General features: G+C 40.7%; 1 protein-coding gene across 9 annotated transcripts in view; it reads right to left on the bottom strand.

The window, feature by feature from the left end:
- The window catches only part of Meis2 (Meis homeobox 2), a 203,782-nt gene that overhangs the window by 176,771 nt on the left and 709 nt on the right, over window positions 1-26,302 (bottom strand). For 4 of the 9 annotated variants that reach the window (XM_010624630.1, XM_010624632.1, XM_010624634.2 and 1 more), the window contains exons 2-7: window positions 25,315-25,547; window positions 23,632-23,773; window positions 22,891-22,941; window positions 21,861-21,911; window positions 20,953-21,102; window positions 11,234-11,348 (exon numbers count right to left, since the gene is read on the bottom strand). In XM_010624630.1, the coding sequence (XP_010622932.1) occupies window positions 11,234-11,348; window positions 20,953-21,102; window positions 21,861-21,911; window positions 22,891-22,941; window positions 23,632-23,773; window positions 25,315-25,547 (742 nt within the window). Of the gene's footprint in view, window positions 1-11,233; window positions 11,349-20,952; window positions 21,103-21,860; window positions 21,912-22,890; window positions 22,942-23,631; window positions 23,774-25,314; window positions 25,548-26,189; window positions 26,293-26,302 lie in introns of those variants that run through there. The other 5 variants (XM_010624631.2, XM_019207577.1, XM_010624635.2 and 2 more) reach the window with 4 other exon arrangements.

Genomic DNA, 26,302 nt, shown 5'->3' with positions numbered 1-26,302 from the left:
AAGTTGCCCAAGTTGTGATTCTTCTGCTGCAACTTCTCAGAATGCCATAAAAATCTTTTAAAACCTCCTGAGTTCTTTGACATTTTCTACAGAAACTTTAGAAAGCATTAATCATTCCATTTTTTAAAATGCCTTACAACTTTATGTGAGTTGCAGTATTAGAAGAATACATTTATTTGTTTACGTTTCTGAGTTACTTACTGAGTAGTATAAACTCAGTGAGGAAATGTTCCACATTTTATCTATTTTTATATCCCTAGCACTTAGGACAAGGTTTGGCACCAATTATATGGTCAATAAATGCATGGAGAAATTTTTCTGTGGTTAGTTGTAGAAAGACTTTTTAAAAAAATCAATGAATACTCAATAGATAACTACCCTATGAGATAGTTATTATCCCCATTTTACAGCTGAAGAAAGCAACATTCGGAGAAGCTGCAGCTTGGAGGTGGCAGGGTGAAAAGGAATGCTGAGGTCCATCTGTTTCTGAGACTTCCATTCTCCTTACACCAGACTGCCCACTTAAGTATCACCAAACTCTTATTAACCTGTGGCCCCATAAGTTAGTGTGTGCCATGCATGAGCTAGTTGTGGTATCCATGGTACCCCTCATCCCATCCTGGGAGGTGGTAGGCTACTAAAGGCAGGGAACCCTCACCTCCATATCTGTATTTTCCCGGAGGACCTTGCTCAAAGAAAACCTTTGGCTGCTGAAATTAAATGACATACACTTGAGGAGGTCTTGAGAGATGGAGAACTTCCTGTGTCCAGACAGATGTGTGATGCACACATCAGCTTCCATGTGGGGCAATCTCTCAGAAAAGGCTATTTTTGAGGGAGAGTCCACAGGCTCCCAATAATCAATGATTTATCATTCACTTTAGTACATAGAGGGACTGGGATTCAGCTCAGTGGTGCTGCCACATGCCTCGCAAGTGTAAGGTCCTAAGTTTGATCCCTGGTACCCCCACCAAAATAAATAAATAAATAAATAAATAAATAAATAAATAAATAAATAAATAAATAAATAAATAAATAAAATTTAGTACATAGAAATTTTCGAAGTTTTATTTTACTGGGTGGCATTTGTCACAAATGTTAGTTGGAGGAAGAAACATGAAAATTTATACCTCTAGTCTACTTTTGTTAAGTCTTTAAACTTAAAAAAGAAAGGAATGCTTGGATTTAAGGCAATAGCAGTGTCTCTAGCTTCTAGGAATACTTAAAGAAGGAGTGTTTTCATTAAGCAAAATGTTCTATTGAGTAGAGGTAGTCAGCCATATATCCTATATGAATTAACAGTCCTTAAATAATTAGAGCTCAGTTAGATATACCTAAGTATAAAATTCTGGTAATTAACGAAATGAGCTGGAACACATTTCAGGAGTGGTGAGAGTGTGAGGCTCTGTGACGGGGATCATTTATTGTTCTACCTGTGAAATATAGGGATTCCAACAGTGAGAGTTCCAGTTGGATAATGAATAATTGAGAAGGTGCTTCTGTTTACAAAATTATCCTCACACTTAGAAAACACCAGTCTTCTGGTATTTAGACCAGCGCTTTGGGTCCCACATTTGAACTGTGCCATTCTACCTTCCTCATAAAATAAACTCTAAGGCCTAGTTACTTCCCTGTCAAACTGACAAGAAAAAAAAAAACTCTCTCAAACTGGGAATGGTGGCACATACTTGTAACCCTAGCACTCTAGCAGGCTGAGATAGGAGAATTTAAATTAGAGCCCAGCCTGGGAAACTCAGCAACACTTTGTCTCAAAATAAGAAATTTTAAAAGGTCTCCATTACAACCGCACACCAGAACAAGTCCTCTAAAAGCAAGAAGTAAAAACTATTATCATCTTACTATGTTTTATAAGTCCAGGACATAAAAATATTTGCTACACCCCTGATGAGAAAATGTGCAGCTGCTTTCTATGCTAAAAGAAAAAACATACTAATAAGATCCATAAATGTAAACATTAGAGTCCTGGAGCTTGAATTTAAAAGATCATCTAATTCAATCTTATTTTACAGGAGAGCAAAAGTCTGAACAGATTAATGGATACATCCAAGCTAATTAGTATCAGCACCCTACAGAAGAGGAATAAAGAAAGTTAACAGTTTCCGGTTCCAGGCAGTGGAATCTTGTTTAGCATAACCTTCAGGACAACTTCTAGAGCAAGCAGTTGCTCCTTCACTTTGAGACAGGAAAATTGACTCTAGCAGAAAAATGGAACATGAACCCATGTCTGTCTCCTAGGTCTATGCCCTTTTCCATGCAACTAGGTCTTTGGACTCTCAGTCCAAGATCCTAGAGCATAATTCACACAGATAAAAGGAACTCACTACATGGTTTTGATTCCATCGCTGAACATAAATAATTACACTTGCCTAAAAGAAAATTATTAAAAAAAAAAAAAAAAACTGAAAGACATAGGTGGGGAAATCAATAAAAGGCCTAAAATTTACTTCCCACCAGGGCCGGGGTTTCAGCTCAGTGGTTCTGCTGCCTGCCTCACAAGTGCAAGGTCCCGAGTTCAATCCCTGGTTCAAAAAAAAAAAGACTTCCCATCTTCTTTACCCATGTGTGAAAAACCAATGATATCCCCAAGTTCAATCCCTCCCTCAAGAAGCAAAATGACCTTGAGTCTACCATAGAAAACTATTTGCCATTTAATTTCCTAACTGACTCAGCAGTATACTTCATAAATCTATACGTTCTTGCATAGATAATACAATGAAAAGAAATCTCATCTCCAAGTTCTAATCCTGTGCATATAATTTAAGATGGTATCAAAGGACAAACAAGGCAAATTTAAAATTTAGGAGCTTATTTATATCTAAAAATTCAACTTTGAGCTGATAGTCTACTGATTTAAGGCAATAAAGAATGCAATGAAGTTTGAATAAAACAAAGTAATTTCATCTTTAGGGATATAATAGAATTGTGGCAGATATATAAATATATTCCAAATAGTTCATTTATGTCAAGCCACACATCCATCAGAGAATCAATAGGCAGAAAGTTTTGATCAATCTGTCCACCTTACAAATAGAACAGTGAAAACTAGACTCTGTTTATAGATCCAAAAGTGGACTTAGTAATACTAGACAGGTGAGTAAGTGATACTCCCTACTGTGGCCTTAGAAAAGCAGGGGGAGACAGACCACAAATGAAACACTAGAATTATGATACAATGTAAAAAATATTGTAAACCAGGTCAGAGTGCCACAGGGACACAGAAACAGGAGCACTGGCCTCATGCTTCAGCAAATCAAGAAGGTTTCATGGGGGAGATGGTACAGGAACTGGATTACCATTGATAACAACTCTCTAGGTAGAAGACCAGCAAAGACTCGCTCTCTGCATCTCCTTCTGTGATTTCCTCTTTCAAGTCCTCCTTTCCAAGCAAGCTGAGGCATATTATGGCCACACAGCAGGGATAAGAGATTGGCTCATTCATTTTAAGAAGGAGCTGGATTTCAGTGACACCCTGTAGGTGCTTCCTTGCTGGTCTCTACAAAGATAGTGAACAGCTCAAGATAATTCAAGGTAAGCTTTAGTAGATTAAAGTAGTTTATGTGATTGTTTGCTGTAATATAGAAAGTATTTTTCAAGGTCAAATTAAATGCAGATGTCAACATGCAAAGATGAATAAAAAGTTCTCCAATTACCACAACGCCCAACACACACACACGCACGCACACACACACACACACACACACACTCACACGACCAGTAAGAATTTCAAGAAATCCCTCTGTGGGTAGAAATGGAAAAGAAGAGGGCGAGGGAATGAAATGGCATCATTTCAGATCATTCTTGTGAGGGAAAGTAAGGACAATGAAGGGAAAAAAAGAACATGTGTACTACAATGTATAGCACCATAAGGCTGTGTTTGATGCTCTAGAGGGCTTCAACAAGTACTGTTCAGCCAAAAATCAATTGAAAAATCAGCATGATAACAGAGCATGAGTTGCCCTATAATAGCCTTAAGACCCCCAAGGCTATTCGAGTCCCTTTCATCTGCCACACTGCACAGACTCTAGGGGACCTCACTTCCCCTCCTTGAGTACTGTGCCCCTCTGTATTTCTTACCTACTGCTTTGCTTTCCCTTAGAAAGGGTGGTTAACAGGGAATGATGATGTTTTCAAGTGGTTTTTGAAGATTTTTCCCCCCTTTTCTGCTTTATTCTTCATCTTCTTTTGACATCTGCATTCAAATTTATCCTCTTTTAGCAGTCAGACAATTTCCACAGTATTAAGTGGTCAGCCATAATCTCTGAAGAACCTAATGAGTATTAGTCTTGTTTTTCGAGTGCCTTAACTGACATACTGTAAACTGCCCCTTAATAAAACCACAGTTCAGGCATATGCAAATGTGACATGTAAGCAATTCACAGCATTGTTATAAATATACATATATATTTCATTCCAAGATTTCATCTCAATATTTCTTCAATCACTTCCTCACAATGTCTGGTTTGTTCAATTTATATTTCTATTTGGCATTTGGTGCAAACCCCCAAAGATAAGATACATCTGTCCCTTAGTCACAAATCTTGGCATTTTTACCTTAACTCAATCATGAAATGATTGGTTGAAATTACCTTGCTTATTAGCAGGATTTCCTCATAATAAAATATTTTATTTCTAGACTATCGAATTTGACATGAGCTGTACCAACTGGTAGTGACATATCAAAGCTTAAGGAGAACATATAAACACACTGATACATATGAGGGAAGGAGAAGCTAATTGGAAGTCAGCTTCCCTGTGATTATCAGCTTGTTTATGGGGAGGGAGGACGCTTCTGAATGGCACTGTAAATTCACCCCCGATTATGGCATTAACACCAGATCTCATTTCCACACGTTCCCCGAAAGCCCCCCACCCAAGCCATTTTGGTTAGTTATAAAGGGTTGCGCACTGTTTTCAAAGAATGACAGTTTTTCATGCTTTGATTTTCTCCAGTTTCAGGAAAAATTAATCAGTTGCACAAGCCAGTTGTCAGATTTCACTTCCCTCGTGGCAGAAAGCACACATATTCATTGTCTGCTATAAGAATAAATTTTAGTTATTTTTCCCCATGTCAATATGAATATTAGACTGACCCAATTAATATGAAATGCTTCTATGCTGCTGGAACAGACAGTGCTGCAGAAAGAGCCATTTGCACAACCTGTTCATGATTATGGGCCATAAGGACACAAAGATGGCACACACATTTGTGGACCATCTGAATTCTTATACGAAGAGGGGAGGGGGAAGGGGGAGCTGCATGACGTTTGCCTGACTGTCGTGGGTCATGTTTTTTAATCCAGAGTATTGGACATGTAACACAGCAGCAAGAGCTGATCATTTTGTTTAATCACCTTTTGGATCTTTGCCAGATGGTCTCTATTGAGAGTGCTGCAAACAGAGAGAGATGAACTGCATCTAACACGCCACCAGAGCTTTCCCGTAAATGTCTGAGAACTGATTCCAACAAGAATTTAGTCTCGGAGCAGAAAGGGATACATTTAAAAACTATGTGCATTAACTATACTTTTCCCCATAGAATCCTCACTTGGCATGAATAATTTACCCACTCTTATGTTAATGGGATCATGAAAGTATCCCTCTGTCTTTAGTGCAGCTATTCTCAGCTTTCAGTAATTACCCCACCCAGTGAAAATAACATGGCTTCTACATTGAGCGGTCGACTCTACCTGGCAATTAGAAAGATCATGGCTGACAGTGGAAAGATCCAGAACTGGACAGAGAGACAGACCCTTGTAGCCAAGGAAGAGTCAAGCCCGAAGGACCGCTGGTAGAGGATGGATGTTCATGGGGGCGGGGTGAGGGGAGAAGGGTAAAAAGGAAAGTTCACTATTGTCAAGCGTGCCACTCTTTGACTTACTCAGATTTCACTTAAATAAAAATAGGTCCCTCTTCTATTAAGAAGTGTGAAAAGTATTTGTGACCAGATTAGTTTTGAAGAAAACAAAACAAAACAAAACAAATGACATCTAAGGGAAATACAGTTATCACTGAAGCACATCTGCATTAAGTAGTTCATTAAAATTTTGGAAACTCGCAATAGTGCAAAATCCTCTGTGTTTTGTTTCTTTGGATGGAAAAAAAAGGATTACCCTCCAAACATGAGAAAACAAAAACAAGAGAACTCCTTTTTTACCTCTGTCCACAAAACTCCATGTAAGGTAGCTCACTGGGAAAAAATTATCAGGCTCAAACATCTGGGAAAGAAAGCTATGAAACAGCAGGGAACGTGGCTGGTTTATTGTTTATCTTTTGTTTATGAGGCAGTATTCAAGTTTAATTACTACTCTAAATTAAACTCTAACTGGCATCAGGAGACATCCCTTTCCATGACTAAGTTAAAAAAATATATATAGAAATCCCAACTCTGGATTTTTCAAGTAAGTTGATACATATAGGAAGAAATTATTCAAAATTAACAGCAATTATAGAAAGCTTTTAAGCATTTATGGGCACGATTATATGCTTGCAGAGCAGTTATTTATTAGAAGAGTATGATTTTATTTCTAATAGTTACTATTGTAAAAAATCCTAACAAAATCAACAGAAATTATTTGGATGTTTGCTAATGCCTGAAAGATGGTATTTTAAAAAAAATTTTCATCGGGGGTTGGGAGAAAAAAAGAAAATGCAATATTAATATTCCACATACAACAGCTTCTTCTTCGGACATGTTCAATTATCAATTACAGTCTCAGAAAAAATTTGATACAATTAGGAGGACAGGAAGAAAAAGAAATGTCATTGTATTTATCATAACAGTAAGTGACCAGTTTGGGATGAACTTAGCTCTAGGAAAAATAAAAGTTAAAAGCAACTAGCAAAAGATTATGCCAGATGGCATCTGTCATATTGTATTTAGGGTTATTTTAAAGAGATTGCTGCACTATGAAAACATTCCATTGACAAGAGTTTTCCTAGACTGAATAAAAAATCTCAGTAGAACATACTCAGGACCCACAGTAAGTGGGACTGAGAGCTTTCCCCCGTACCCTTTGAATATGTAGCTCCAATATTTTGGTGAGGAAAAATACTATTTTATAACTATCACGTGTATTATAAACTCCAAAGTTCAACGATCTCTTAGAGGCTTGCTTACCTAGAAGCACTGGCATTCACTAGTAAGGGATAACAGTAGATTTCAACACCCTGATTATTACTGAAGAACTGTGTCATAGCTAAATGTCTAGCTGTGGAATTCCAGCCTCACTGCCTGGATGATAAAATGGGTGGCAGAGTAGAAGGAAACCATGCTGGCTCTGCAGTTCAGAGTCCGGAAGGATTAGAATCAGAGATGCCCAAGTGCTACTGCATTTAGGTTAAACTGCGTCTGGCAACAGTATGGTTAACGTGTGTGGTGTGTGCAGTTACTGGGCCAACTGTCTCGGTATTTCTGGGAATCCTGCCTATTCACAGTGCAGGGATTGTTCAATTGCTGCAAAATGTACAAAATGAATTTTACAAAAATGAATTGTAAGGAAGGCCCCATTACAACGATTTTACAGCAAAGATGTCAACATCAATTTTTCTTTCATGCATAGCTAATGATTAAAACAGCATATTCCATTTGCCTAAGACAATTTATTTCATATTGGCACATCAAAATATTGAATTACAAAGTTATCTTTACTCTACCCTTTTTATTCATTGCTGCTGAACCCATACCATTGTTCAAACCAGGAAAAATAAAACAAACTTGGCACAAAATACTTAAAACAAAGGCTCATCAATATTCTCCAATTTGTCAACATCTCAATTACAGCAGTGGAAAAAATGTAAATTTCATGTGCTCTAAACACTGAGGGGTCTATTCTCTTGCCAATTCACATGCAGAACTCCCATCAGCGTTAATGGGAGTTACACAAACCCATCAATAATAATAATACTTTATACATATATTGTGCCTTTCATCTAAGGCTCTCAAAATGCTCTAGGAACAAGGAGGCTGCTCCCAAGTCTGCTCTGGCAAAATACACAATGAAATACAAAGCAGCTTTTGACTCAGCAGGTACAGAATTAGGGACCCCAAGCCTTATTATCAAGCCCCATTTTACTGATGGGAAGCCAGACACAAAGAGGGCCAGTTACTTCCCCAGAGCTCTGAGTCTGTACCCTGATTCTATCCTTGAAAAACCAGATTTCCTTCCTCATTCTAATGTGACTAACAAGACAAATGCCCTCTCTTTGGCTGCTTTTAGCAAGAGAAATCAGAGTGAAAGAAAAGTCTGGTTCATATTTATATAGTTTACTGCTAGGCATGTGCTCTTGGAAAGATACGGTAAAGTCAGGTTTTGCATTTTACCAAGTTTATTTCTTACAATATTTTAAAAAATTGTTTCTTCTTTTTGTTTCTTGCACAAACACTAAGGAGGAAAATATGACCTTTCACCTGTGTAACTGTAGCTCTTTCACTATTAGGTCATAAAATGAGATATTTTTAGGTTCCAAAGTAAAGATTTGTACAAATCATTAAAGCAAAAATATTCACAAAAATTATAAAGCAACATAAATGCATGTATTGTTTTATAGCATATGGCTATTAAAGTTTAATTTAAAATGTGTATGAAAATATTGTATTTAGTACAATTCATCCCTATTTTTTCTGTTTATCATTTGTTTTGAAACTGAATCATTTTACAGTTTTCCATATGCCTGTTGTGCTAATAAATTCTGAATAAGCAAGAAAACTCCTTTTTAAACTGAAAACTTGGTTTCCAATGAAACATTACAATATATTTAATACAAAGAACATACATTCCCATGTTTTCCCTTCTACACCAACCCTGAGATTTAACTTATGATAAGCATACATAACCTCAGTCAATACCTCTGTTGACTCTGCCCTGAAGTAGATAATTAATCTTTTCCACCAAAAGCTACTCTGGACAATTTAGTGGAACAAAATACCAAAAAATCTTGAAACCATGTTTAAAAGACTAATACGGGCATGAGTGTGATAAAATACAAGCAAGTCTGGCCTTCAAAATTTAGTCTGCTGTTAAAAAACCAGAATATCCCTAAACGTGAATTTTAGCCACAGACAGATAGTTTAAGCTATGTAGGAAATTCTCTATGCCTAAACAATCTTCACTTTATAGGAATCCTAACTTTCTTCTCTCTCTCTCTCTCTCTCTAACTTTAACACGGTAAAATGACTGACTTCCTAGTGCTCACACACATAAGCTACCGTGTCTACTCTTTAATCCTATGGAGATATGATTAGAGGAACAAAATCCTCTAGGGATCAAACCCTTCAATGTGGGATAAGTGGATGCAGCTACACACAGCATAGAGGTTTGTGCACATCATTTCTACCCAGTGTATGAGTCTCAGAGGTCTTCTCTTTCCTGAACAAAAACAAAACAGAACAGAACAAAACTGGGAAACTAAAATAAAAACTCATCATGTTCCGCCTGTTGCCGAAACTACTTGCTGCTCCAAACCCTAGGGTCTTCTCTTCTCCACCTCTCTCCTCCTTGGCCCTTCCTACTTTGCCTACTATCCCATAAGTCAACCAACCCAACAGAACCAGTCAGTTTTAAATTTCATTTGGGACCTTGGTGACCTGTTAATGAATCTACAGAGAGGAGAAAAACTCACAGTGTTGAGTTATGCCTGGTGTTGCTAGCTGACTCAGAGTCAGAAATGCTTGAAGCGTTAACGTAATTGCAAGAATGTGAAAAATGAAGCGCCCAGCTCCTGAGCAGTGAAAGGTCAAAGTAAGCCTCCTGCACAAGAAGTCTCTGGAAGATGGCCTTGTTAGACTGTTCAATCAGCGTCTCCTTTCCCACTCTTTTATGCAGTGTTTAGGGTGCTTTGTTTTTACAACAGATACATTCTCCCTTTCTGCTGTTACAATTTGGGGTGGTGGAAGAAGGGAGGGGTTGAAGGGTTTCTGGATCTGACACCACTGAGATAAGGAACCACCGTCAACTCGTTGCACTGCAAATTGAAATCTATGTGTAAGGTACCTCTGAAACGCCTTCTAATTTAGTTTCTATTTTATATATAGGCTAACTGGTACCATAAAATTAGTATATAAAACCCAAAGAGATACAACTCACAAGTTCTTCCAGTTTGCCACCTCATAGGATTTACCTCTAGGCCAGCTCCAAACTTGCTAAAAGGTGGATTCTGATTTGGACTCATTTGCAAGTGAACCACATTCTATAAATATTCTATTTTCCTAGACTTTTCTAGAACTCAGGAGTCTAAACCACTGGCCAGAAACCTGGAGGAGGGAAGACATTCACCCTATATCAACCATCCCCTTTTAAATGACGTATATCACTATAGTTCAAGCTGCTATACTGCCCTGTACTTGGAAGGCTGTCTAATACTTAAATACTGTGGCTATAAACACAGTCATAATAGAGATGAAATAGACCTAGGAGATCAGACACCATCTAATATAAAATATTAAAAAGTAAAATCTATACACTTTCCTGGAACACATTTAATAATGCATCTCCCTTTAAATTATAATTTTAGCCCTCGAAGAGTCATCCCTACCAATATATAACTGCTCTCTGTGCAATAGGTGAGTTTAAAACAGTAAAATTTATTTTAAGTGGCACAAGATTTCCTTGACATCTGAAGTTAATGCCCCCTTGCTCTCTGATGATTCTAATTTTTAGGAATTGTGACAAAAGTCACTGTGTCAGCTAAATGGAAATAGGAACAAATAATTTCCTAAGAATTTAAAAATCCACTTTCCCAAGATAAGATTCCATATAAAAATTCCCCCGTATTTCTGGAGCAAAGAACAGATTTTTGGGTCTGATGTGCTTTGGAGGTATAATTATTTGATAAATGAGAATTCTTATAGTTGATATTATAAGCAAAATATCCTGTTTATAGTACAATCAAAACTACCGAATTATAGCAGTAAAGTAGGTCTGTTGTTCCATTTATTTAACCCCAGAATGAAGCATAGATAACCAAATTTGTTTAAAAGAAAATTGGCAGAACCAGTCATTATTGTAATGCCTACTTAAAGAGTAGAGAGCTCACTTTGACTTTCTTTTTTAGAAACAAAATAAGTGAAGAAGAGAAGACACTGTTTCCCTAAATAGTAGCTGATTATACTCTCACCTGCCACTCTCCTGTTTACAAGGACGCAGCTGATATCACAAAAGTCTCAAGTTGTTGCAATCACACCTACTTTGCACAAGGACAACTCTGGACCCTTTACCTTGCTCACTGCTGTTGTCTCCGCTCTGGGACGCATGGCCCCCGCTGGAGGGTCCTGGCGTGCCGGCTGAGTGGGTTGAGGTCGCATCGTCATGGTCTCGCCATGATGAGGGGTTCTGATGTCAGGATGTCAAGGAATTTGTCCAGTCACCATTTCAGCCATAAATGAGGAACCCAGAGGAGAAGTGCAAAGGGAGACAAAAAACGTGTATAGATTAGCATCTGTAGAACTAGGCATACATACACACTGTGTTAGGGTGTGCCGTACTTTTAGTAACGAGTGCACAGGAGGAGGAAAGATGCTCTAGAACCTGATGGATGGCTACATCATTTACATATTTGCTAAAGCTAACTGGAAATTCACATCATGGTGAAAGTATTATTGAAGTAAGAAAAAAATTACCTAAAATTAAAGTCTCTTTTAACTTTGCTATCCTAATGAGGGAACATTCTTCCAAGAACAGGCCCAATGCTTTGGGGTAGTAAATACTTCAGAACATTAACATCTACAATACTCAGTGACTCCATCAAAACATCACAGGCTCAAGACTTTACAGAACAGACCTTTACATCTTTCCAATGCACTGTCCTAAAATAACCTGTAAACTCTCAAAACTGTGACCAAGTGACAGATTATGTAACCAACAGATGCAAAGACGTGAATCACTGCACCATTACCTAACACATTATTAGTGGTCTGAATAATTTGCACAAATGATAATTCTTTAAATGAAACAAATTTGAGAAATTTGCCATCTAGTAAGCAAGATAAGACTTTCACTTCACCTTCAAGGAAACTTTAAATGACTGAGCAGTCAACTTTCTGGAAGAACTACTTGTTTCAAAGGACATGCAAAGGCGAAGTTATATAGCTCAGGCTGCTTTGCTGAGAGTATATTCTTCTCTGGTTCCTCCTCCCCTTTCCTGATCATTCCCAATACCCTGCTGTTGCTTAAAGGAAAACAGGATTTCTAATGTACAGGAAGGACTTTATCAGCACCACATTAAGGCAGGCAAGAGATGGAATTTCCTCTGGCAGAAACAGAGAGCAGGAGCTATAGACGAAACACAGCAGCCTTAAGGGTCAAGCTGTGCACTTGTTACCTGTACGCCACATGCATCAGCTGAACTCACAGACCTACTGGCAAGTAGTGGATTTGTTGGGAGATTAAGGGGAGGGGCAAAAACTTTTTTAAAAAAATCAAACTCTCGAAGTACACCACTGCTCTTAACTGGTAAATAAGGATTCAGGGATCCTTAACATGCAAACCTCCTGACCTTCTAGAAGCTTTCTTGGCATATCACCATCACAAATAGCTTATCCAAAAAAATCAGTCCATCATATTTCTCACCTAAAACTCCAAAATGTATAGAGTATATAAAACGTTATCAAAATAAACCAGGAACCTGGGTGACACAAAATAAGGAAATATTCTTACTTGAAACGATAACAAAAGAAAAATTCCCCCCCTACAGATCTGCTACAAACTGATTGAAAATTAATATTTGGGGTTTTTGATAAACGATGAAATAATTCAGAACCTTATGGATTAACAACATCTGTATCAAATAATGCTACTGGCATTGCCATCAGGCAAGCAACTGATGCAAAGTGAAAACCCTGAGCAAAAATTTCATGACCACAAATACAGCATAGGTGTAGGTCTCTAAAAGAATGGTATGTTGGAGAAAGTAGATTAGTGAATGAAACTAAGTATGGTAAAATGAAAACCAAGTTCTCTAGCCTGTGTTAAGTGAAGTCACTGTTGTGAGCTCTTTTTTTATCTAAGTTAGAAGCCACACACACAATTTCAAGCTAAAGTTGGACAAAATACAGGGGGCTCTTCAAGCTTTGCAGTGTCTTCGTGTCAGCTGTTTCCAGGATGGTAATCAGCTAGAGAGCTGGAAGAATTAGATGAGAAAAGACAAAAGAATAACGCAGTCGGAGTTTAGTTCTGCAAGGGCCTAGCCTAAAGCCTCCTTTTAGAAAATGCAGTAGCTGCAACACATTTACCTCAGCTAAACTTTCCTGTGTACATGGCAAGCAATGTTAATTTTATGCACTGCAGGCTTTTTATTAAGCCGGCTGCTATAAAAGCTCCTTACCCCTCATGAAAATTACAATAATTAACCAGTAACACCTCAACTATGTTTTAAGGCAAATGTCATCCGATAGCTATTATATAATTGTTCAGATGAAGCTGGGGCAAATCCTTCTGTTTAGAATTGCGATGATTTGCAGGATCCATGCCGGGCTTCCTGCAACTGAAAACAGGAGATTGTCCTCATCAGCCAAACCTGTGCTGGCCAGGGATTTAACTCAGTGGTTCAGTGCCTGCCTCACAAGTGCAAGGTCCCAAGTTCGATCCAGGGCGCACACACCCACACACACACGACCTGGGCTAAATTTTAAAGTCAGTACCCATGCATCTATAATTCAGTGTATTTCTTTCAATGATTTTTTCCCCAGGAGGTGTTTTCTAAACAAAATGGGAGCGAAATGAGCCACATATGCAAGTACTACCTTAAGAGCAACCTATTCCTCCAAGTAAGTTAAGTCTTCAGGTTTTAGCCCGGTGCCCAAATTTTCTCAAATTGATTATCTAACCTACCATCCCCTATCACTTTCCTCTTCTCACCCCTCAAAAACGATCTCTTGAAAAAGTATTATCTCTCACCAGGGGTTTAACTCTGTGGCGCCATGCCTGTCTGGCAAGCACAAGGTCCTGAGTTCAATCCCCAGTACCAAAAAATATTATGTCTCTTTCCACAGTGTCTCAAGAATTCTGTGTGAAGGAATAGCACGTGTGAGTCTTCTACTCTGGAAGAAGGAAGAACACAGAGACCCTGGTGGGGTTCAGATTGAAGAGTGGCTTCCTTGAAATTGTCCATATTCAGCTATACACACATAGTGATATTTATATAAAGATGCATAATGATAATTTGGTCAATAAAAAGCTAATCCTCTTTGGTCACAGAAATTTGGAACCTCTGTGAATAACAGTGTATTCCTCATTAAGGCCGTTCCCTTCTTTTTCTCAAATTAAAATACTTGTTTGTATCATAACTCTTTTCTAATTTTTCCCCCTAGATACTTTGCAAGTTACATCCTTCAAGAATAACGGTCTGGATTTCTGCCAAATTGTGTGCTGAAGTTTAGTGAATCCAGAGACCAAAGTGGCATACAAAAGCATGTAAAAACACATTATTTATGTAGAAAAATAAAAAAAAGATGCTCTCTGTGTGTAAGAGTGTGGCTGAGTATTCAGGTACGGGCATTCCAGAATATATGTCCTGTACTCCGGTCAAAGATATCAGAAAGACATCCCAGGGCAAGGAGAAAAAATGTTTCTATTCCCAGTGGCTTTAATAATTGGGACTCAAATATGGTACTCTTCTTGCTATTATGTAATTGCGTTAAAGAGCAGTGTTACCAGGAGAAAACCAGTGAATACTGAGTGGAACACAATAGAAAGAGATGGAAAATAGATACAAGAAGCTTGGTCTCTAGGGGCAGTATTTTCTATTTGCTGGGCTACAGACTCACAGCTGATAATGCAAGTTGTAATTAATATAAAAGCAGGAGACAATATGGGCAGAGCTCATAGCAGCAGGGCCACAGGAGAGCGCTCTGCCGCTCTCCTCGGTTTCTCATTTATACACAGCTCTCCCTAGAAAACACAATCCTGCCAGTGTTTTCTCCCTTGGAAGTTAAAAAAGAATTGATTTAGCACCATCATTGAATTTTGCTAAATCTAGAAAAGAGCGCAGAGAGGACTGGAGTCTCTGGGCAAAGGAAGCGAATCATGAGTGCCCCTCTTTTGTTGAGGCCTCAGATATGGTGGGACTGTAGCACTGTAAACCAGATTGGCATTTCTGCCTATGGGATATGACTTGATAAGTCTTGGAAAATTGGTGGCTATTTCCCTGTATCAGTGATTCCACGCAGAATATGGTTCTTCCATGGGACCGCTGGGGTAAAATATGTGTTTCTAAATAAACACAAAACTGAGTATTGAAGTGAAACATATCAGGCTTCGAAGAAGAAAGAGAAGGCCATCCCATACACAAGTTCTGTCTAAAATAATCTGAGTGCCATTTTAGACCCCAGCTAGAAACATGTTTTAGTGGATGAGGTATAGAAGACAGGAGATTGGACTGAGACTGAAGGGTGCTGACTCTCATGGGCCACCTGACCCACAGCGAGTGATGTGCTACATTTCTCTCAGACTCATTTCCTGTAGCTCTTTAAAATGAAGTAATGACACAAGATAACCACTGAGGTCACTTCCTCTTATCTGTATTATTAAAAATACTATCTAAATAACCATTTGATTTTTCTAGAACTCACACTGCTAAATAACATCAAGTGAATACAGTAATTATATATGAAATTGGAAAGCACAGTAAAGTAATTCAGGATATGTACTCACAGGTAGACAGTAATAATAAACATATGAAGATATTTTAATCAGAAAAGGAAGCAAGCAACTAATATAGTTACACAATAAGCACCAGTGTACAATAAAGGAAGACATACTTGTATCAATACACATAATTAATATTGTCACTTATTTCCTATGACTTTATGATGATGGTTTAATTCCCAATTAAAATATTTGTAAAAAGAAGAAGAAAACTCCTCCTCCAGGTATTTGAGTCCACAAAAGTTAAAAATGCTAATTGTATAGTTTTAATAAATGCTAGACATAAGAATTCAGGAGATCTGTGTATGCTTTCAGAACCTGGACTCACTCTTTAAAAATATAAATAGAACTGGGGTCTTTCCCTCATCTCCCCATCTCAACTTCTTTCTTAAGCTTTGGGAATTAAAATGTGAGGAACTCTCACAAAAGTGGTGAGTGTTTGCTGCATATCCCTCCATCTAATTGAGAACTTTCAGAGAAGACAAATGTACTGTTAGTGTATTGCCATATTGTAAAGATTCTTCTAATTTTAAATTGTATTGGGATATTTTGAGAACATTCAGTATAAAATTAATTCAAATGAATTCAAATAACACTATATTTTCTTATCTGTTAGCGAATGTCCATATGGTTATCAAGTATACCTATCTTTTATTTCTTCTGTTATATTGAAAACATATTCCAACTGCACAACCTAAATGATTTAAATATTATAATTATTATTGATGAGAAAATAATAGGAAAGTTAGCAAAAGTCAGAACCTACGTAGCAGCAAAAAACAAAACCAAACAAAAAGCCCTGCCTTTTCCCCAGCATGTCTCCTAGAGTTGATGGACAGAACAGCCCTCTGTAGGAAGGGTCCCAAGAGGCTTTGGATGACTCACCATAGCATCTAATCTTACATTGCCATGGAAGAAACTAAGGGAAAAGTCACTCATTCACATTATTAATATTATTATCAAATCTCATTATTCTCTCTTGATCTTCCAGAGAACAACCACTTAAACCTAAACCTCATTGCACTACCACTCATTTCTAATTTTTCAGGTAATCATAGCATTTATCTACAGCATTCTGTCAGGCATCACAATTCTGGGGATTCTCCCTTCTAATGTAATGCATTTTAAAAATTGTACAGACATAAATAAACTTGACATATCCAAAGTTGCAAAAGAAAATGTTGGCATGTCTTTATTTAAATTATAGCATAAAAGTTAAGTAAATTTTGTTTTATTAGTGATGTTATCAGAGCCAGTCAATGTTAAAGCACCTGCCATTAACTATTAATAAACATAATTGTATTTTCTTCCTGCTACTTAATTCTTTTGAAGGAAAATAAAATATAGCTCGTTATGGCCATTAACTAGGACTAACAATATAATTGCATAACTGTATGCACTTCAGGCAAGTAATGATTGGCTTTAGAGAATGTATTTTTAAACAAATATATTTCATTTGTTTAAATTTGATCTGAAGATAGGTCATATTCTTATATATAAATATGAAATTGTAATCCATTTGTCTGTACTAGATTTAAGGATTTAAAATTATATAAAATAGATAATGCAGACATCACCTATGTCTCAGAGATACTACAGAATAGAAAAAGCATGATTATTTCAAAACAGTTTTCAAGTTGAAACTTTTTAAAAAAATTGTTTTCTTGGCATATTTATTTAAACAGGATAAATTTGAATGCCTGAAAAACTTAACATGAACTACAGCTGAAAATCAGAGTCCTGTTTCCTTTACTATCACATATTTTTTCTCTCTACTGTGCTAAAGAATATTGGGATAGCCATTTTCTACCTATAACTATTATCTTTGAGTTATAATAAGAGTATAAGACAAAGCATATTATAATATTAAAAATATAAGCATTCAATATGAATTTACTAAGCCCAACAAAATAGTAAGCATTATTGTACACTTTGTTTTCTAATTAATTCTACACTTCCTCTTATCATTATGCACATCATGTGTGTTAATAATAAATGTACAAATCAAGGATTTTCACTGACTATAAAAAAAGGAAGGCAAGACTGCTGTGGTTATCCTCTTTTAATGCAATTATTTATATAGGAATATTTATAAGACATCACCGAATGTGAAATCAGCATGGTTTCCCACTTAACAGTATATAAAATCCATTCTTAAAAGTCTACCAATAACACTTGTTTTGAAGCTATTTATATCTGTTACTCCTATTCATTTATATTTTCAAGTTCTTAAGAAAATAAAAAACTGTACTGGTACTTTCCCTTCGACACTTCTCTCTGCTTCCTTATACACCAAATTCATGCTTATTTTCTCTCCTTGCCTTACACACACACACACACACACACACACACACACACACACACACACACAATGTAGCTTGATACCACTTAATAAGGATAGAGGTGTATGTGTTTTGGGGGTGTCAAACAGCTGTCACAAACTGTCACCTCCACTAGAGAAACCTTGGCACACAACAAATTAAACTACATTTCTTTTTTAGCTGTCATTATTCATAGCCAATAAGTTGAAATGCTCTCAGCATTTCATGTGCAAATAAAACCACGAGGAAGCTCAGTAGATCAGAATAGTGGGCCAACAGATAAAACAGAGAAAACAACACGCTGTCTGGGGCCTTCTGAACTGGTTCATCATCACCCCTGAGCCAGAGCGCACCAAATGAGCTCCAGCCTGGGGCAATGTATTAAATATGCATATCAAAGCAAATGAAAAAATAAACCTGAAGATTCAAATTGGACACATTTACATGCGGAAAATGTCCCACTCACATCACTCTTCAGGTAGTGGTTCTGTGGTGCTTTCACTTTTTTGTGGCTGTGGGGGGGTGGAGGGTGGGCGAGTTTGCCCGAAAGGCTGAAAAGCATAAGAGGATTGGCTTAGTAGAGTTGAAGGAGGAGGCCTGGCAATGAATACAATCGATATACCTATGGTACCAAAGAATAAGGACTGCTGAGAGTCCTCCAAGGCTTTCTCTCCCATTCTGCACTGAACACAAGTCTGTGGCACGCTTCTCCATTTCCCACTTGGTGTGCTGGTGGAACAAATTATTGCTTCATTTCAAAACAAATAGCAGGGGGCTAAAGTAAAAATGCTATAGTTCAGATCTCTAGGAAATAAAAGGCTTTAAATTATGACGCCCAATGAGGTGGCAAGCCCTCGTGGGTTCAAAATAAATCAGTTGTCATATTTACTTGATTGGGGGCTGGAAAGGGGAGCAACAAATGACAGCTTTGACTCTTTCATCCAAAGATGATGACTGTTAAATTATTAAAGCAGTAGTCTCCTAAGTACAATTCTTTCTTAAGTGTATATTTAAATATTACAATAGTTTCATAAATTGGTATTGTCTATCAGCCAATACCCCAAACAGCCTAGTTTATCTTATCTCTTCTACATAAACATCAGCATACTCTAGCTCCATACATCCACTGGAAAAACAGTTGCCAAGAAAACGTTCTAGAAAACCAAGTAGATGGGTTCCCTAGAAATACAACATGAGAAAAGCTTTTGGCTTCAAACACTGTGAACCTCTCATTCCACAAACCATGTAAATAGATCCCTGCCTATTTCCCCAATAATGTAAATGCACATGAATATAGAAACAGAAAGCAATGAACATAAACAAATAACAAACAACCTAAATAAATATTTCTGTGGTAGTGTCATGACTTGTGGACCACAAGCATACACACTGTAGAGTCATAGTTGAGCAAATAAACTTTCCATAGCTGCTGCTGCACCCTTTTGCTTTCATTTAACACAGCCAGAGTACAAAGACGCCCACAGCATTTCCCCCACGGCGCTAGAAAGAAGTAAGGGTAAAGACAGGTATAGGAGCCTTCAACACCATGGTATTTATTCTGCCTCACAACTGGACATCCCAGACTGAGGTTTTCTTTTCTTTTCTTTCCTTTTTTTGTTCAACTTGTATTCTTAGGCTGGTTTTTCAGATGGTGCAAAGGTTAATTATTAAAATCTACACCTGCATATTTTCAAAACTTTAGGTGACAGGAAAAGAAAGCCTCACAGAAAGTTTACTGTCCAGGTGTCTCAATTCATTACTCTTAACACTCAGGCATGGGGGGCGGGTCATAAACTGCCTTCATGAGGCAGGGCCTATTTAACTCATACAGGGGGTCAAATTAATATTTCAGCCACGAAGTTATCAGACTACAGCCTTTATCATCTAGGTTGTGAGTTCAACTCAATGTATAGAAACCCTGTCCCCCACCCCCAGGCTTGAGTTCCTATAAATAAACTGCTGTTCACACCCACTCTTTAACCTCGCCACTCTTGCCTTTCCTACCAGCTGTAATCTTTCTTCTCTTTGCTTCTTTTTCAAATTTTCAGTCTCACTACATATGCTTTTTTTTTTAAAGCATCAGACTCACTAGATTGGTTCCAAAATAGGATTAAAAACAGAGAGAATAGAAAGAAATCTCCTTTCCTGGCTTGACATACATAGTCATTCCTTACTATACTCTCCGTCCTCATTCACCAACTGTTTAAGTGTTAAAATTCAACCACTAACCTATGGTTACTCAATCATAATTCCCTTCAGCTTTCTGTAATACATTGTTAATAACTGGTCCATCAAGGTTACTGTCTCTTATTATGAAGGTGCTTCTGGCACTTGGCAATAAGTCTATATTCTGACAATAAGTTTCTATAGAGTAAAAGCCCTGAGAATTGTAATGTGTTCATTCACTCCTTCTTTTATTTCTAATGCAATTATTGGCAAGATTGCCAATAATTCTCAGGATTTTCATCTCTGGGAGAGACTGGGAAATCAGTCCTTGCTCCCCAATTTTCTCCTTCAGCCACCCTCCCCAGGTCCTGTCCCACTGCCTTGCCTCTTTCTATCCCTGCTGCACTGATTACTGTATACAGAGTTGAAAAACCAGAAAAAGACAGCAGACATCATATCAAAAGAAAGAATTTGCTAACACACAAGTCACCAAATCCAGGAAACTTTACACATTAAGAGAACAAATCATTCTATCAACTCCCTGGTTTGTTTCCCTGGTGTTGTTGTTGTTGTTATTGTTATTATTATTTTGGCTCTCAGCATATATAAGGAGGGGGTCCAAGAGAAGGGAGACAAAAAGAGCACAATAACGGTAGAAAAGTAGAGGAAAGCCCCCCAAAGAGACCAACCAAATCATTAAAACAGAAAAGAAAACTAAATCAGTGGAATTAGATGTTAAAACAAGTTTTTGAAAAAAGGTTTTTATCCAGTGGCTTTAAAAGAATGCCAAAGGCTCACAGACTTACATGGTCAGCGAGATTTGTGGAGGAACCTGAAAGTTCTTCATGGTCTGACTTGGAACTGCCGTCCCTTTCATCAATGACAAGGTCGATGGGCATTTTCCCTTTCAAACAGCTAATGTACCGGTGGCAGAAGTTATCACACAGTTCGTGGACCTAGAAGGAGGATTATGGTGGAGAGTTTAGCTTATGTTGTTATTGTGTGTTTCATTTTTAAAGAGGAAAAAATATCAGGTTGCTTTGGAAAGAGCAACAATGTGATGTCTTCCAAACTAACTCTAATTAAGGGGTATAGTTGAAGGCGAGGAAACAATAGAGCAATTGTTGCAGCAGATATTATTCTCCAGAGACTTCCCTGAGCAACAAGTTACAATAAAAAGAGGGAAAGAAATAGGACTGGGAATACTGGGTTCAAACTGGGGGACCAGAGAGGAAAATCCAATTTTATGATCATTTCAAAATATTAAAACCTTGGGTCTAGGGATAGCAGTAATATTTGCCATTCAATAAGCCAGGAGTCTTGCTTGCTAGGGAAAGTGAGCTGCAGAGCCCTGTAAAGACACCACAGAGAGGATGATTCCCTTTGCTTACACCAACTGCAAACTCTAGGCCCAGGGTGAGCAGAGCTAATAGAAACACACGTGGACAGTGTCCAGTAGCACAAATGAATCGCTTCATTCCAAAATAATCCTGAATGTTCAGAGGGAAAAGTTGGGGGGGGGTGCTTTAAAGGGCAGGGTTGTCCTGATTCACTCATCCTCCGAGCCCCTGGGTGGAGGAGCAACTGGAGGTGGGAACATGTTCAAAATCTCCAGGTATGCAATCCCTCCCACTGCAGGTTTGCAGAACATAGCCCAATCAATTAGGAGTCGTGGCTTAATCAACACGGGAGTAGAATGTTATTTCCGGCTTACCTTTTCTAACTCCAAAAGATGAAACCTTAGTACTTGTATTGCTTGTATCATCTGAAAGGAAAGTTTAAGAGCTTGGGGTTAGGGCCCTGAGACTCCGAGGTCCTTCGGGGTAGAGGGTGGGGGTGGGAGATTGAGTGAATTGGGCTGCGGAGGAAAAACAAAAAACAAACAAACAAAACAACAAACCCAAGCAGGTGTCTAGGCAAAACCCACACATCAAGAAATACTCAGCAAAACCAAGTGATTACTGATCGTCTCTGCCTCACTGGCCACGGGGTAGAATCGGACTCGACCTAAGCTTCATATTAATACCTTTCCCCTGACATTCAATGTGCAGTTTATTTGTAAGAACTGCTTTCCTCGGAATAGGCCTTCAGATCCCGCCCGAGTCCTCTTTCACAGTCCCCTCCCTCGACCTCAGGCAAAAAAAAAAAAAAAAAAAAAAAAAAAAAAAAAAAAAAAAAAAAAAGTCGCTTCTCGGGACCGAAAAAGCCTTTTAGAACCGCAAACCCAGCGAAATCCGTCCTCACTAAAGAAGGAAATACTCAAGATGAATGGCGAGGCTGGGCCTTTGAAAGCGGATTTAAGTACTTTTAATATTGAAATCGTGCAAATTAGCAAAAGAATTGCACCTAAAAGTGGCCTGCGCTGGCCTGGCCCTCACCCCAGCGCCCACCCCCAGCCCGCCCTCGCCGCAGCGGTTACTTCCTTAGGGTTAGCAGCCCGGGTCCGCAGCCCACCCCAGCCAGCAGAGGAAATAACTCACTTCTTGCTGCTCACTGCGGAGGCCCGAGTTCTCGACCCGAGCCCCAGGACTCAGCCTCAAGGGCTTCGCCCTCCTAGAAGCCACCCCCATCTCGCCATCTCCTCGCAGGCTCCGAGCTGTTCCCTTCCTCCCTAACGCCCCACAGCTCCTGAAGTGTGGGTGTGGGGGGTCTGCTCAAACTCCCTGGGGCTCCCCGAGAAAGTAGGTGCTCCCCGGCAGGGGAAAGGCCAGCGCCGGGAAAGAGCACAAGTCAGAGAGCCTTACCAAATTGTCCAGCTCTGGATTTGAAGAAAAAAGTGGCTTTTCGGCGCGAACCTATAAGAAGCAGGGAAAGTCAGCGTGAATCATTCCATCGCTCTGGAAGGCAAACCCTGTTACCACTGAGCTGCTGTGGAGGACGGGAGGAGAGGGACTTTAGTAAAACACACGAAGAAACCTGGTGGCTGAAATTAGTGGGATCGCCTGAAAAACAAGCAGGGCCTTCTGTTCCTGGCCCCATTAAGGGACACCGGCTTCTGCGGAGTAGTAGCAAGCAACGCAGGGCCCTTCTCAGGCCGCAGTACTCCCCGATACAGCCCTCCGAAGGGCTGGGGCTCTGCACTTCCCTCGCCTCCAGGCCAGTCTGCTCCGAGAGGCGCCAGCTTCCCTGGCTCCCGGGCACTCCCCGTCCCCCATAGCCCCTCTCCCCAATTCTTGTTCTAGTAGCTGCAGGCAATGGAAAAGGCCAAGCCCCAGATTAGGGGCAGGTCAACTTTAATTCAAGGGTCGAGCCCCTGTATTCCTGGCTGGGGAGGGGGCAGACACCCCTGTTTATCTCGGCTTCCAGTTTGCCCCAGGCTCAGGGATAGGGAGGAGGCACGCAGAGTGCAGTGGGCCAGAGGGAGGGATTGGGTGTCCCGGCCTTTCCCTACTCTTTCAGGTGAAGCTCGGTGGAAAGCTCAGAGGAAAGGGGAGGGAGGGAGAGCGGTGGGCCGCAGGAGGGCTAGCGGGTCGAGGAGGTTGGACCTGCTTGGCGAAGACTGCGATGTCCTCGTTGAAGGAGTCAGAGGAGCAGACGTCTCCACCGGCCACTCCGGGTTCCCGGGGCGTGCAGGTCGCCAGCTCGCACTTCTCAAAGACCAGAGCTAACAGAGGAAACAACGGGTGCCTAACGGGCAGCGCCACGCAGAGACACACACACAGAGACGGGGTGCAGAGGGGAAGGAGGGAGAACTGTAATCAACAAGTTTGGACGGTTGGAGTCCTTTAACACAACAGGCACGCATCACACTTTCCAGCCCTTCCTCAGCCAGCCGAGCCTGGGTCAGAAACAGAAAGGAAACACAGCCTGGCCTTTTCCCATCGGCTCAGAAGTCCCTCAGATCTGGTCAGAGATGCCTCCAGCCACTTTTGCCCGCCAAATAAAAAAAATGCCTCTGTTGGAACGTAATGAAACAACCAAGAAACTGGGGTAGCGTGGAGCCGGGAGTGCATGCAGGCTCCCTCAACACCACAGAGGCTGAGAACCGACCCCAGAGACCCAGCCCTGACCTCCCAAGAAAGGGAGGATCTTGGAAATAAAAAATGGCTTTAAAGGGCATTTCAAACAAGGCCAAACGCTTCGCGCCTACACACACACACACACACACACACACACACACACACACACACACACACACCGGAGAGACACTGCCTAAACTCGAGACAGCAATCTTCTTATCTCTCCATCCCCTTGCCTTATAAACTTGTTTGCTCTACTTCTAGTAAAGCCCGGGTGTGGGGGCCAAAATAATAGGAATGTTAAACACCAAAGAGCTGTCTTCCAAAGACCACATTTCTCCCAGCGTTACAGCAGACAAAAATAAATAAATTGCGTTTTAAAACTCGGAAGTGTGCGTGCGCAAATGCCCTTTGTGTTCCTCGGGGAGGTTCAGCTACACTTCGGGGATGCTTGCGGCCTTTGGCTCTGGGCTCAGTTGCTGTTTACCCACTGTCCCCTCCCCTCGGCATCCCGCTGCCTTCCCCACCTACCCTCAGCCGGAAGAGCCCGCGGTGCATGCGTTAGTGCTGTGCGTGCCCACCCCTCCCCGAGTTCTCTCCGAACGGAAAATAATTTCCAGCCATCTCCCCTGCTCCCCCAACCCAGCACAGCTCTGGGCAAGCAGCAGTCCCTTCCACCCCGCTGCACTTCAAGGTCTTCCCCTTTATTTACAGAGAATTAAGGAGTAGGTGATTAGGACTTCCTGGCCGACAGAAGCAACCCTGATCCCAGCTCAGCCTGCATTTAGTGACTCCCAGACCCTCGGTAGGAAACTGAAGAGGGGAAAAAAAAGTTGCTCTTTAGCAGCAGGAAACTTTCCCCTTCATCAAGGCCTCTGTTAGGGGGCTTGGAACAAGCAGCCCTGCGTCCTTTGGCCAGGAATCCTGTCCTTGGGGAGAAGGCCCAGCAAGGTTCTAAGGACGTAGCCACTCTGGCTGTGTGGGGTTTGGAGGCACCGGGCCTTGGGAGTAGAAGAGTCTACATCTTCCGGGTCCTTGACTAAAGGGGCAGAAGGGCTGTCTCCCTCCACTGTCCTTTCCTAAGGCAACCAGCCCCCTAACCCATGCAGAAACAACTCCCCACTTAGCTGTCCACCCCACCCCCGCGCGACAAACACACACTCTCGCTCACACTCACACACAGTAAGCTGTGTCCGGGGGTCGGTTTACCCATAAATCGCGTCCTTGTCTCGCTTCAAGGCATCGTTGACAGCGGATCCCATGCTGGCCGGCATGACATTGGGGTGCGGGGCGTGCGCGCCGTAGTGCTGCGTGGCGTGAAGCGGCGGCCCGTGGTTCAGGTGGTGAACCGGGGGGATCGGCCGCGGTGCGTGAGGGTCTCCGTACATGGAAGCGGGAACCCCTACTCCGTCCATCCCGCCGTAATGGGGCAGCTCATCGTACTGTCAGAGCCGGCCAGGAGGAGGGCGCGCAGGGGTGAAAGAGAACAGAAGAGACAGAGAGATAGAACAGAGCGAGGAAAGAGAAAAAGAAGCAAGGGAAAGAGAGCGAAGCCAGGAGTGGGAATGGGACAGAGATGGGAGGGGGGAGGGACAGAGAGAGAGAGAGAGAGAGAGAGAGAGAGAGGGAGAAAAACAAAGTCAGAAAGGACAAAAGTACCCAGCACAAGTTGAACACACAAGAAACCAAACCAGCCGAAACAACGGAGTTGAAAGTTACGGGGAGAGGGCTTGTTTTAAAATCCTAAATGAAACAGCACGACCCAAGAGCAGCTTTTAGAGGAGGAAGAGGAAGGCGACGAGGCCAGGGATGCAGGGGGCGCAGGGAGGCCCCGCTCCCGCCGGAGGCTGCAAAGGCACAGCGAGCAACCCCGGGAGACGCGAGGAGGAAGCCCCGATCCCACCCCTCACCCCCCTCCGCCTCCGCCGAAGGATCCAATAAATCAAAAGGCGAAATGAAACAAAATAAAAAGAGAAGAAAAACGCTAATAATCAGGACGAGGACGCCAAAGGCGAGGGAAGACTAGGGCCAGTGCCTCCCCGGGGGCAGGGAGCGGAGGGTAGGAGGAAGAACGTGAAAGTTACCAGAAACATTATTTAGCAGCGGATTCCCTGCGTCCTTGTCAATTTCAGAGACAAAACAAGCAGCCCAGGCTAGTCTAGGCGGAGGCGCAGCGGCTGCGAAAGCGCGGCCCCAG

Source organism: Fukomys damarensis, unplaced genomic scaffold (assembly GCF_012274545.1).
Source record: "Fukomys damarensis isolate Sample0158 unplaced genomic scaffold, DMR_v1.0_HiC HiC_scaffold_17, whole genome shotgun sequence".
Lineage (NCBI taxonomy): Eukaryota > Metazoa > Chordata > Mammalia > Rodentia > Bathyergidae > Fukomys > Fukomys damarensis.
This window is presented reverse-complemented; position numbering and strand designations above follow the sequence as displayed.